The sequence below is a fragment of the Eurosta solidaginis genome, chromosome 2, assembly GCF_040869045.1.
Source record: "Eurosta solidaginis isolate ZX-2024a chromosome 2, ASM4086904v1, whole genome shotgun sequence".
NCBI lineage: Eukaryota > Metazoa > Arthropoda > Insecta > Diptera > Tephritidae > Eurosta > Eurosta solidaginis.
The window spans coordinates 282,459,532-282,474,358 of NC_090320.1; the positions used below are offsets into that span (position 1 = coordinate 282,459,532).

Here is a 14,827-nt window from a genome sequence, read left to right on the forward strand (position 1 = left end):
CTGCCTTAATCAGATGGATCGGCTGCATGTTAAATTGCAGAAAGGTTACATCACAATGGGGATTCTACGAGGCCACGAAATCAGTGGCAGGGGCACGCCGCAGGGAGGGGTGCTATCACCTCTGCTGTGGACGCTGGTCATCAACCAACTGCTCAGACAATTCGATGAGGGACCCGTAAAAGTTACGGCTTACGCAGATGACGGTGCAATTGTCATAAGTGGAAAGTGCCTTCCAACCATAAGTTCTTTGATGGATCGGGCGCTTCGCGATATTCGTACCTGGGCATCTAATGTCGGGTTGAAACTCAGTGCGGAGAAGACGATTATGGTCTTGGTTACAAAGAGGTACAAGGTCCCAAATTGGACCAGGCCTAAGTTAGGAGGGGTGACCTTACAGGAGAAACCTTGCACAAAATACTTAGGAATCATCCTAGACAGTAAGCTGTCATGGAAGCTCAACGTGAGGGAGAGGGTCAAAAAAGGGACATACCTCAAAAAATTAGAGGGGGTATGCAGACTATCGATGCTTAGCATTACGGGAGCCCTGAAAACAACCCCGACGGCTGCACTGTATGCCATTTTGCACATCCCATATGTAGACCTGGTAGCAAAGAACAAAGCGTTAACGACCGCAACCAGGCTCGGTACTTCGGGGCAGCTTGAGCGAATGAAAAAGCGGACGAACTAGCTAAAAAGGGCGCATCCCTTGAAGCTTGCTCCGTAGATGTCCCAATTAGATTGGGCTAGATTAAGCGAAGGCGAGAGGTGCACATGATCGACCAAGCGGGAAAGGCGTGGGTTCAACCGCGGGGCTGTAAAGTGTCGAAGATTATGTGTAGGTCTTACAACCTTAGACTAACACAGTTGCTCCTATCATTAAAAAGAGAGGACTGTAGACTCATGACGGGTATTCTGACTGGACACTGCCTTCTGGCGGCACATGCCTTTAAACTAGGCTTGGTCAGTGATAGCAGATGTAGGAAGTGCGGGTTGGAGGAGGAAACGAGCGAGCACGTTCTGTGCTCGTGCCCTGCACTTGCCAGGCTAAGACTCCAGCTATTAGGAGTGGTACAGCTGTCAGATCTAGAAGCAGCAAGTGGCTTAAGTCCTAGGAAGCTTCTAGTATTTGCCAAGAGGACGGAGTTATTTTATAACATAGGTCCTGGTTTTTGATAGGGTTTTTCAGTTTGGTCGTTAAAACAAACTTCTGGTAACACTACTGACTCAATCAGTCTATGTGAGGTCCTCATGGACCGGCCAGTTCAACCTACCTACCTCTCAAGGAGTATTGGGCAGTCAGTCGCACCGCGAAAAACTTCAAAAATTTACGAAAGCGACAAAATATTCTCCTGTTATGCAGTGCAGCTTTAGCGTATGAGGGTCAGGGAACTGCAAGCTATATTCAATGGCGATCTTTACAAAATATAATTCGAAAGGAGGTCACAATTGCAACACTTATCAATGAACAGCTAATCACTGAAACTCAAAACGATGGAAATTTTTGGGCATCTAAGATCTCATAAGCCATTATGATCCAATACTTAGAGATCATTTGGAGAAAGTTAGGATTTCACAACAGCAGCACAAACGTTTACAAGTTCACTATTTTTCCCCAGATATTCAGAACGAGTTTATAGAAATTTATGCAATACAAGTGAGGGAAACTATATTAGATCAAAGCAAGAAAGCCAAGTATTTTCCTATTATCGTTAATGTTACTTACGCCTGATGATAGCCACGTTGAAGAGACTACGTTCATTTTGCGCTACCTCCATTTCAATTCGAAAGCAACATATTTTACAATTCAAGAACGGTTTTTGGCTTTCGTGACTTGTAACCAAAAAACTGGTCAGAAACTCGCTGATCTAATTTGCCATACTTGATTGAAGATTGTCGTGCACAAGGGTACGACAACGGCGCCAATATGAAAGGAGCTTACAACGGAGCATTACGTCACATTCTCGACAAAAACTCGAATGCTGATTACTCGCCTTGTGCAACCCACAGTCTGAATTTACTTTCTCCGGAGTTGTACAAAAATGTTTTACTATTTTCAGCAGCAATCCACAACGATGGGACATCCTAAAAAAAAATTTACCGAGCTCTCTTCATAGTCTTTCAGCCAAAAGCCAAATTTGAGTGCTCAGGCATACGGCGATGTTACCGGCATTCTCAAGTACATCAACAAGTTCGAATGTATCTTGCTGTCCTCAATTTGGTCCAGAATACTGACTACCATTAATAAAAGAAACGTGGTCCACCAAGCTAGAGACGCCACCATAGATGTTGAGGTCCGACATCTAGATGCTTTATTAACTGATTTGAAGTTGATCAGGAACCAATGGGAAACAATTTTAAACGAATGCAAAACAGTTGCTATTCAATTGAACATCTCGCCAAAGTATCGTACAAACACATTCTAGAGTCACCCCTGGTCCACCTTTATGGCGATATCTCGAAAAGACGTCCATCTATAGAACAAAGGCCCACTCTCTTTTAAAATACTCTTTAATACCTTTCATTTGATACCCATGTCATACAAACACATTCCAGGGTTACCCTTTGTTCATTTTCCTACATGGTGATTTTTCCTTATTTGACAAAGGAATGTCACTCTTGGTATTCAATTTCGGACTCTTATCGGACTCATAATTAAGAGCGCTTCGAAAATATATCAGGGGTGATTTAAAATAAAAATGATAAAGAAATGCGTTCAAATTTAGCCAAATTTTTATATTTAAAAAAAATAATTCAAATAAAACGAATTGATAGCTGAAGAAAGATATCAAGTTGCTCCACTCTTTAGTATTACCATTTGTATGTATGCATGAAAAAGACAATTTAGTCTCCAAAGCTCCCATCTGGGTATGTTATGTTCGGTTACACCCGAACTTAGCCTTCCTTACTTGTTGTGTGATACCCATATTTAAAAATCTCCAGCTGCTAGAGGAAATTTGAAGGTACGTTTGAAATCAGTTACCCCAAGAGAGAAACAAAAGAAGAACTCCATACAATGGTCAAGCAGTACTATTTTGTCCTAACACTGCTGGACAAAATAGCACGTTTGGTTCGAAACTATTACTCCTCTTAGACTGGTTGCATTTCCAATACCGGCTACTTTTCTTATATATTTCTTATTTTTCCTATATCGATTAATTTCTTTGTAATGGTTGCATTTACTGCAAAAGTTCCTTTTGTTGAATAAATTATTGTTTTGGCAATGAAAAAATTTTGTTTGAAAACTGGGAAGTTGGAGAATCCGTAATTCCGTGACAACAAGCAATAATAGCCAAGGTCGAGTTACAACAAAATCGAGTTTTCACTAATATTATGCTTCCCCTAATCAGATCTATTATCAAATAAACATTTAATGTTTTGTAGTCTTCCCTCTTTCCTTTTTTGAAGTTGATGAAAATGCTTTTTTCAGTAGTGATAAAGTCGGCTTATCGCTCAAGGGAAAGGAGTATGGGTAGGTGGCCGGTTGCAAATTATTATTATTACTAGGTCCGGAGAAACTGCGACCTTTGTGCAGATCTATTGTGCAAGACTTTTCAGTCTAATTTTGTATATGGAGGCTATTGATTCATCTAAGTACCTCGTTAGGCTTTTTACTCCATATCACTTAGGGATTAAGTGTCCCACCACCAATGGTTCCCATTGCCAATGTTCTCATCGGCTGCCAGTTGACGCAGTTAACAAGTTCTGCGCTCACGAAGGAAATATCTGGCGAACTAAGACAGTTTCATGCCATACCAGTAGGGGCGTTTCCGTTTATCGTGGTGAATGCCGTTTCATCTATTTGGTCCGCTCACATTTCACCCCTGCTGTCCGCCTGTAGAAACCGCCTAGAATAATGTTATTTTCACCAGTGAGTTGTGCGCTTATGTCAGAGTAGTATTCACTGGGGCGACAGGTGACAGGAGGGATGTAGATATTGATAATTTCTATATTTGCATCACCTGACCGTACAAATATTGCTTGACGTGCCAGGAAATTGTCCCTATGACCGATGTCGGGATCAAATTGATTATATTGCACTTAGTGGTGGGTGATAAATGTGAGTCCGTCTGCATTTCCGCTCTCGCGATTTTTTCTGTGGACGTTGTACCCAGAGTAGATCTTCAAACTAGATCTAGCCGTGAATTTAGTCTTTGGGTTCGCAGAAATCCGTACATTGTGCCGCTTCATAAAATCGACTATCTCCGCGGTCTTCGCAGTTAACCCATTAAAGCATAACTGCAGTATTACAGAGGCCATGAACAATAAGGTGCCAAAAGATTTGCAAAAATTGCGGAGTAGACGGGTTTTAGGATCTAGTCCAGAACACCCCACGCGATGTAACCGTCCCTTACACATAACACAACCGCAAGAGTGTGGCCATCCTAAAAAGATTATTTTCCAGCACACATAGCAAAACCATTTATCTGGGCCGGGATAGTGTTCTGACCCCGGATTGGGTTCGATAGCTTCCCGGAGCAGGAGAATATGGCGCAGTCCCGCTGCAAGGATCTGCTGGGAGGATGACAATTTGAGGAAGGGATGCAAGGAATTTCCATTGTAAGAATTGTCTTGGTGTTTCCTCAACAATTAGTGAAACTTTCGTGGTTTGTTTTTGTTTGTTGCATAGACATTTCTGTAACTTTTGTAAAAGTGTTGCAAATCAAAAATTCTATAAAGCACCAAATCTAATCAAATATTGATTAGAAATGTAAAGATCCATAGAATCCATAGATGCATAGAAGCAAGTAATTGGCTATCAACAGAAAATTGCATTGCAGTAATAATTGAAACTGTATGATTGTTTCTTTTTCTTTTCACTATTAATAAACAAAATAATGCACATTTTATTTTACTCACCATGTAATCGCTCATTTTCCATTTGAAAGGACACCATACTCGGATCATGTCGTATTTGTGGCGGTAAAGCGCGCCACACCTGCAATGTCTGTTCAGTGACTTGGCCGGGTGTCATTAAACTGCGACTGGAATGTGGTTTCAATAAATCTATCACCTTGGATGGTGTTGTTGGCTTGTCGCTGCTGTAGCTATGATTTGGACTGATGCCATTCTTGAGATCGCGTATTTTATCCTTTATACCCATATTGATTGGAACGGAGTTTTGTTGAGGTATTAACTTGAAGGTAGTCAAAAATGTAGGGGGATATATTTATGAGCAAAGAATTGCAGTTCTTGTAGGTTGAGCAGCGTACTGGTTACTTTGAAAAATGAGTTGTTAGTGGTTTAAGTGTTAGGTGGGTAGTCAGTTTTTTTCCCCCTTTTTCCTTTTTTATTTCTTATTTTTATGGCACTTCATCTTTAAATTGAAACGCATATTAAAGCACATGCTTTCCAACCCACTGATTATTACATTCACACAAGCTCTTTTGTTTATCTAACACTTGATATTAATTAAAATACCTAAGTTTAATATAAAGACATCTTTTTGCTTTATTTGTTGCTGCCTGAGATATTTATGTGATTTGTCCAATTAAAATGACATTAAAATAGTTTGTTTTGTTTATATCGTAAATTAAAGAGATTACGCCGCTGCGCTGTTTTTGTTAAATGTATTGGCGCGATTTTCGTTGCGCATACACTTCTACACTGTCAAAAGGATAGTGCAAACCCATGTCTGTGTATGTCTTCAACTTATACATATGCATTTTTATACTTAGCTGAGCAGATCTCACAGAGTATATTAACTGTGTTCGCATAACGGTAATCCGTAACGGTATAAACTAATCGAGATAGATATAGACTTCTATATATCAAAATGATTTGGGTGAAAAAAGAAATTCATTTAGCCATGTCCGTCCGTCCGTCTGTCCGTCCGTCTGTAAACACGATAACTTGAGTAAATTTTGAGGTATCTTGATGACATTTGGTACGCTGGGCGCTAATCTCAGATCGCCATTTAAAATGAACGAAATCGGACTACAACCACGCCCACTTTTTCGATATCGAAAATTTCGAAAAACCGAAAAAGTGCGATAATTCATTACCAAAGATGGATAAAGCGATGAAACTTGGTAGGCGCGTTGACCTTGTAACGCAAAATAGAAAATAAGAAAAATTTTGGACAATGGGCGTGGCACCGACCACTTTTAAAAGAAGGTAATTTAAAAGTTTTGCAAGCTGTAATTTGGCAGTCATTGAACATATCATTATGAAATTTGGTAGGCACGTTACTCTTTTTACTATATGTGTGCTAAATAAAAATTAGCGAAATCGGATGACGAACACGCCCGCTTTTAAAAAAAAATTGTTTAAAAGTCAAATTTTAACAAAAATTTAATATCTTTACAGTAAATTATGTCAACATTCGACTCCAGTAATGATATGGTGCAACAAAATACAAAGATAAAAGAAAATTTAAAATGGGCGTAACTCCGCCCTTTTTCGTTTAATTCGTCTAGAATACTTTTAATGCCATAAGTAAAACAAAAATTTACCAATCCTTGTGAAATTTGGTAGGGAAATAGATTCTATGACAGTAACTGTTTTCTGTGAAGATGGGCGAAATCGGTTGAAGCCACGCCCAGTTTTTATACACAGTCGTCCGTCTGTCCTTCCGCTCGGCCGTTAACACGATAATTTGCGCAATAAACGATATATCTTAACTAAACTTAGTTCACGTACTTATCTGAAGTCACTTTATCTTGGAATAAAATATGGCCGAAATCCGACTATGACCACGCCCACTTTTCCGATATCAAAAATTACGAAAAATGAAAAAAATGGCATAATTCTGTACCAAATATGAAAAAAGAGATGAAACATGGTAATTGGATTGGTTTATTGACGCAAAATATAACTTTAGAAAAAACTTTGTAAAATGGGTGTGACACCTACCATATTAAGTAGAAGAAAATGAAAATTTTTTGCAGGGCGAAATCAAAAGCACTTGGAATCTTGGCTGGAGTACTGTTCGTGGTATGACATGTAAAAATAACTTAGCGGTACCCATCAGAAGATGTTCTGGGTCATCCTGGTCCACTTTTTGGTCGATATCTCGAAAACGCTTCACATATACAACTAAGGGCTACTCCCTTTTAAAACCCTCATTAATACTTTTAATTTGATATCCATATCGTACAAACACACTCTAGAGTCACCCCTGGTCCACCATTATTGCGATATCTCGAAAAGGCGTCCACCTATAGAACTAAGGCCCACTCCCTTTTAAAATACTCATTAACACCTTTCATTTGATACACATTTCATACAAACACATTCCAGCGTTACCCTAGGTTCATTTTGCAAAATGGTGTTTTTCCCTTATTTTGTCTCCAAAGCTCTCAGCTGAGTATGTAATGTTCGGTTACACCCGAACTTAGCCTTCCTTACTTGTTTCTTCATATTACTGTTTTGCATTTTCATTAATCTCTTAGGCCCGGGTTTTCAGTACAAGTTCAACGCAGTTTGTCAGTTAAACTACGTTTAAACTTATTCTGCAGTTTTTCAGTAAATTTTAACTGAAATTTAAGCTGAGCTTAGGCGGCCGATGTGACAGAGTTAAACTCTAGTTAACCTATCAATTATTTGCGTTTGTTGGCAATGACGTCGAATATACTTAACACGCATTTCGGCTTAAGTACCACTAGATCTCATGTTGATGACAAGTAACAAGGCAAAAGTTGCTTCGAAACAGGACTCATCTTGAGAATCCTAACGTTCTGAGCAAAAAAGGAAATTTTTTATAAAGCAAAAAATGCTATTACTTAAGTTAAAAACAATATAGTTCCCAACTTGTATTTATGTGTGGTTCTCTCACTGGACTCAAATATTAGATTACAATGCTACAGTATTTTCAAGAAAACAAAATATGTATAACTTATTTTTAATTAATAGCGCTTCTTTGCTGCTATCAACCAGGTGTTTAATTTTTACAATAAACAGCTGTTGGTTTTGGTGGTACCACCTCGGGGAAGATTTTTATTCAACCCACCTCAACTCGGTATCCAAAGTAGGATATAAACTGGGGAAAATATTTGAAAGCTGTGCATTTCACAAAATCTCTCAAAGGTCGGAAAATAATTTGAGAATGGCGTTGGAGTTCAACTCAAGAACTCTACATTTAACAAATTTCTCAAAGGTTGAATAGTGATTGGAGAATGAAGTTGGATAACAACTTAATAACTATCTGGTTTATGAACAATTACAGCACGATGTTGGATATCAGCTCTGGAACTAGATATATATTTTTCAAAGGCTGGAGAAATTTTTTTTCCATGTTGTTGGGTAAACAAAATCCAACTGTTGCCGTATCTACAAATTATCTAGATAACAAAAAAACAGTGCTGCGGTATAAAAAGCCTACCCCCAAACGCGGCCTTAAACTGTGACTGAAAAATGCTCAGTCGTTTAAGTGGAGTTTAAATTTGACTAAAGTTTAAGCTTAGCTTAACCAACTACTGAAAAACCGGGCCTTAATTTGTTTTGTTTCACTCAATTTTTATTGCATTTTTTAGGTTATATTTGTTTACGCTGGCGAAAAATTTTAAAAACCATTAAGAAATTAATTTTTAAAATACTGCATTTACAGCTTCAGACGAATTAATAGAGCCACCTTAATTTAAATTTGTTAATTGAAATTGATGCAAATAAGTCTTAAGTTCAGTGGAACCGAAAATTACATGCCCAACGGTAAAAACCTTACAGTTTGCCAATTTGCGTCATATAAAATTTTCAAAAAATTAAGTATAATGCTACTACCAGACCCGGCAGATGTTGCTCTACCCTAACTTTGGTCTAGCTCGAAATTTTCTAACTTAGACAAATAGTTTAGTTTTAATCGTTTTGGGAACCAGCATCAACACTAGCAACAACATCAGCACTGAAATCCAACGAAGAATCAATCTGGCCAATAAATGCTACTTTGGACTAGGTAGGCAATTGAAAAGTAAAGTCCTCTCTCGGCGAACGAAAATCATACTCTACAAGTCACTTATCGTACCCGTCCTGCTATATGGGGCAGAAGCATGGACCATGACAATAGCAGATGAAGCGGCTTTGGGAGTGTTCGAGAGAAAAGTTATTCGAAAGATTTATGGACCTCTATGCGTTGGCGATGGCGAGTACCGAAGAAGATTTAATGATGAGCTGTACTAGCTATACGCAGACATCAACATAGTCCAGCGAATTAAAACGCAGCGGCTGCGCTGGCTAGGCCATGTTATGCGAATGAAAGATGATGCTCCGGCCAAGAAAGTGTTTCTATCGGAACCCGCCTATGGAAGCAGAGGTAAAGGGCGGCCCCACTCCGTTGGAAGGACCAGGTGGAAAACGATTTAAACTCCCTTGGTGTGACCAATTGGCGCCGGTTGGCGAAGCGAAGGAGCGACTGGCGCGCCTTGTTGGACGGCCATAACCGTTTAGACGGTTAAGCGCCAATTAAGTAAGTAAGTAAGTAAGACAAATAGTTTCAGCAACAACGAACGGCACTGGTTGGTATCAGCGGCGCTCTTAGAACAACACTTACCTTGGCATTCAATGTTTTTCTGAACATATAAACTTGCAGTAGATATCGCGGGAAAGACGGCCGCGACCCGATCTTTGGTAAGGCTTCGTGATATTGTCTATGGGCTTTCTGACTTCGGGCACTCCAGCCTTCTTTCCATGTTCAAATTTATCCCTAAGAGGTCGGACTATATTCCCTGTGCAACCTTCAGCCCAGTCAAGAGCTAAATGTAAGCCGCAAGTTAAGGTTGGATAATCACTGCTGCGCCTTTTAAACGGAAATTGCTGCGAATAATGATGCTGTGGATGAAATGCTATCCAACTATAGTGCGATCTAATCTGGTCTGGGAGTGTCTGACTTCGCTTACGATTGCATAGAATTAATTCATGATTAAGATTGTCTGGGTCCCGGGCCATCGTGATATACCGAGCAAATGTCAAGCGGGTCCCTTAGCCCGCATCGGTACAATTGAACCAGATGAAGATGGCTGTAGGAATTTCGGAATTCCGCTGGCTACCTGTGGTCTGCTTCTGCATAGATGTGCATCGAGTCAGCAAGCAAAAGTTGTGCGGATACCCCGTCTTGCAGAGTTCCACGATCCTTCTGGCCGGAAGTGCATTGGAAGTGGTGGAATGATGCCGACGGGAACCTGGACAAATCCCGAAAATCATCCAGAAATTAACCAGGAGGGTTCCCAAAACGATTCCGAAATAGTCCCGAAATGACCCTGATGGGATCCCGAACGGATCCCGAAACGCATCCAGAATTGATGCCAAGAGGGACCCCATATGATCCCGTAATATTGCAGAAAAAGTCCCGAAATTACCCTGTTGGGTTCCCGTACAGATCCCGAAACCCATCCAGAAATGATGCCGGAAGGGTTCCCAAATAATCCCATATTAGTCGAGAAATGACCCCGACGGGATCCCCGACACATCCCGAAAACCGACCAGAAATGATGCCGGAAAGGTCCCTAAATGATCGCGAAATAGTCCCGAATTGACCCCGACGGGATCCCGGATGGATCCCGAAAACTATCCAGAAATGATGCCGGAAAGGTCCTCAAATGATCCCCTAATAGTTCCAAACTTACCCTGACGGGTTCCCGGACGGATACCGAAAACCATTCAGATGTGATCCCGGTAGGTACCCCAAATGATCCCGAAATTGTCCCGAAATGACCCCGTCGAGATCCCATACGAATCATCCCGAAATAGTCCCGAAATGACCCCGTCGAGATCCCCGACGGATCCCGGAAACTATGCAGAATTGATGCCGGAAAGGTCTTCAAATGATCCCCTAATAGTCTCTAAATGATCCCGGACGGATCCCGAAAACCATCCAGAAATAATGCCGGAAGGGACCCAAATGATCCCGAAAAAGTCCCAAAACGACCCCGACGGGATCCCGGACGGATCCCGAAAACCATCCAGAAATGATGCCGGAAGGGACCCCAAATGATCCCGAAAAATTCCCGAAATGACCCCGACGGGATCCCGGACGGATACCGAAAACCATCCAGATGTGATCCCGGTAGGTACCACAAATTATCCCGAAATTGTCCCGAAATGACCCCGTCGAGAGCGCCGACGGATCCCGGAAACTATGCAGAAATGATGCTGGAAGGGACCTCAAATGATCCCGAAAAAGTCCCGAAATGACCTCGACGGGATCCCGAACTAATCCCGAAAACCATCCAGAAATGATGCCGGAAGGGACCCCAAATGATCCCGAAAAGTCCCAAAATGACCCCGACGGGATCCCGGTGGGATTCCGAAAACTATCCAGAAATTATGCCGGAAAGGTCCTCAAATGATCCACTAATAGTCCCCAAATTTCCCTGACGGGATCCCGGACGGATCCCGAAGACCGTCCAGAAATGATGCCGAAAGGGTCCCCAAATGATCCCGTATTAGTCGAGAAAAAGTCCCGAAATGACTCGGATGGGATCCCGGACGAATCCCGAAAACCATCCAGAAATGATGCCGGCAGGGACCCCAAATGATCCCGAAAAGTCCCAAAATGACCCCGACGGGATCCCGGACGGATTCCGAAAACTATCCAGAAATGATGCCGGAAAGGTCCTCAAATGATCCACTAATGGTCCCCAAATTTCCCCGACGGGATCTCGGACGGATCCCGAAAACCATCCAGAAATGATGCCGGAAGGGACCCAAATGATCCGAAATGACCCCGTCGAGATCCCCTTCGAATCTCGGAAACTATGCAGAATTGATGCCGAAAAGGTCTTCAAATGATCCCCTAATAGTCCCGAAATGATCCCGGACGGATCCCGAAAACCATCCAGAAATGATGCCGAAAGGGTCCCCAAATAATCCCGTATTAGCCGAGAAAAAGGCCCGAAATGACCCTGACGGGATCCCGGACGGATCCCGAACACCATCCAGAAATGATGCCGAAAGAGTGTCCCAAATGATCCCGTATTAGTCGAGAAAAAGTCCCGAAATGACCGCGACGGTATCCCAGACGAACCCCGGAAACTATGCAGAAATGATGCCGAAATAATCCCGAAATTACCCCGTCGAGATCCCCGACGGATCCCGGAAACTTTGCAAAAATGATACCGGAAAGGTCTTCAAATGATCCCCTAATAGTCCCGAAATGATCCCGGACGGATCCCGAAAACCATCCAGAAATGATGCCGAAAGGGTCCCCAAATAATTCCGTATTAGTCGACAAAAAGTCCCGAAATGACCCTGACGGTATCCCGGACGGATCCCGAAAACCATCCAGAAATGATGCCGAAAGGGTGTCCCAAATGATCCCGTATTAGTCGAGAAAAAGTCCCGAAATAACCCCGTCGAGATCGCCGACGAATCCAGGAAACTATGCAGAAATGATGCCGGAAAGGTCTTCAAATGATCCCCTAATAGTCCCGAAATTATCCCCGACGGATCCCGGAAACTATGCAGAAATGATGCCGGAAAGGTCTTCAAATGATCCCCTAATATTCCCGAAATGATCCCGGACGGATCCCGGAAACCATCCAGAAATGCTGCCGGAAGGAACCCCAAATGATCCCAAAAAAGCCCCGAATGACCCCGACGTGATCCCGGACGGATCCCGAAAACCATCTAGAAATGATGGCGGAAGGGACCCAAAATGACCCCGAAAAAGTCCCGTAATGATCCCGGAAACCATCAAGAATTTATCTCTCAAAGGTACGCAAATGATCCCGAAAATACCCCGACGGGATGCCGAACGGATCCCGAAACCCATCTAGAAATAATGCCGGAAAGGTCCCTAAATTAGTGCGAAATAGTCCCGAAATGATCCCGGAATAGTCCCGAAAATATCCAAAATAACGCCGACGGGATCCCGGACGGATCCCGAAAACTATACAGAAATGATCCCGGAAGGGTCCCAAAATGATCCCGAAATAGTACCGAAAAAGTCCCGAAATGACCCCGGCGGGATCCCGGACGGATCCCGAAAACCATCCAAAAATGATCCCGGAATGGTCTCGATATGACCCCAAAGAGATTACAAATAAGGCGAGGCTAATTGTAGAACAATTTTAATAAGGCAGCAGGCGCGTTTGAGCGAATGAAGAGTTACAAAGAAACATACAGGTAAAGCTATTAAAGCGTGCTAATAAAAACAATTGATGGAGGGCGGATTGCGGGAGGAGAAGTATCGCTGCTCGTTTGTTTAGATCTCGATCTGTATGTGCCAGATACCAAAAACTATTGATTTAGGAGAAAATTTATATTCAGTTATAACAATTTTTAGATTTTATACCAGAGGGGGAGAAAAAGGGGGACGGGCCGAGGGTGTCACTGCTCCCTTTGTAAGCCCTCGACTTATTTGACCCCTTGAGTCTGTGGTATTGGTGAAGGCCAGTATACGGAAAGTTATAATGTGTAAAAATTATTAAAAAGTAATTGCTCGAAAAAAATTTCGCTAGTAGACTACTGTCTTTGTCCCAAATTTCATCAAAATCCGTGTAGCCATTCTGGCGTGATTCAGTCGCAAAGACGAAAAAATATAATAATTAAATTATAACTGTTCCTAGGGGGCGGGGACCACGCCCCTTTTGAAAAATATATAGCTAGTAGAGCCTTCTGGACTATTGGCTATATGTGTGCAAAATTTCATCCAAATCGGTCCAGCCGTTCTTGCGTGATTGAGTCGCAAAGACAAACATCCAAACTTTCCCATTTATAATATATTAGATTAGATTAGATTGTTCAGCTTTTGCCAAGTCTAGGCGAAAGTATTTCGGTCGGGACTTACTTGGATCAAGGCTGATTTCTGTGTTATTCGAAACAGCTACGCTGTGTTTTCTAAGTAGCTTAAGCTTACGTCACGGTTGTTTGATATGGTATCATAACGCACCTTCATGGGTTCCAAGTGCGCTTCCCCTACCAGGGCAGCTACCTTACCTAACCTAACCCATCATATTCGATATCGGCAACAGAAAACTTGCAAAAATTGCATTGTTTACTAACTAGACATGAGAAATAACTTTGTCCATCTAGAATCTTGGCCCATTCCAACATATCTTACTTCAACAAAAGGGTTGCCACCTTGCTTTGAAGCTCAGAAAACTCTTTGCGCCTTAATCAAAAATCGTCTCTATTCAGTCTGACTTAACTGTGTACAATGACAAAATATTCGTACACGAGTTAGTGTGTGTTCAAAAGGCTTCATACTGAGGTGTAAATAAGTCATAAGTCCAGATAAGTAAATAAATACCCAACAAAGTAAAAGCAAAACTGAAAAAAACGTTTCAGCTTCATGCATTCTTGTCCATCAAAATGAGTTCAAGCTTTGTGATGCAATACAAAAGTATTACGCTGCCTTTTGTATATTAATTTAGCTTTTTATTAATAAATTTCTATAAAAGTCTTTTTTACGCACTGAAAATAAACACATTACCAATTCATTTGTGACCTCATATTTTTAGCATGTTGTAAAAAAGATTCAAAGATTTTTGATTTTTTTTTTTTATTCTTTTAAGACCTAACCTGATTGCGGCTATAGAGGCTATCACAAGTCTCGACACAGTTTTGAACGCGTAATTTTTTTAAAAGTTCTTCTTCTGCTATACCCAGCTTTTACAGATAATTTGCTCGCAACATCATTTATTACGTTTTAAGCAGCACACAACTTTTTTTCACATATTTACGCATGTATGTATGTAAGTATTTACTTAGAGATGCCCACAAGTCTATCTTCATTCGCTGCTCCTGCTCAACAGCTGTTTTTATCAACTCTCTACACGACCTTCACACTTTAAAAAAAAAATGTATTAGCCCCGCAATTAAATAAATTTTAGCAACTTGAGCAGTCAGCGTTTGCCACACGACTAATTTGTATTCACTTTGTTGCACAGCATTTCAA

At 41.4% G+C, this 14,827-nt stretch overlaps 1 protein-coding gene across 15 annotated transcripts in view; it reads right to left on the minus strand.

Moving 5' to 3' along the window:
* Positions 1-14,827, minus strand: part of LOC137241066 (P protein-like) — a 61,421-nt gene extending 46,594 nt beyond the window's left edge. Inside the window, exons 1-3 of one of the 15 annotated variants that reach the window (XM_067768243.1) lie at positions 14,452-14,827; positions 14,180-14,343; positions 4,858-5,134 (exon numbers count right to left, since the gene is read on the minus strand). In XM_067768243.1, the coding sequence (XP_067624344.1) occupies positions 4,858-5,134; positions 14,180-14,227 (325 nt within the window). In that variant the 5' untranslated portion in view covers positions 14,228-14,343; positions 14,452-14,827. The other 14 variants (XM_067768258.1, XM_067768257.1, XM_067768254.1 and 11 more) reach the window with 14 other exon arrangements.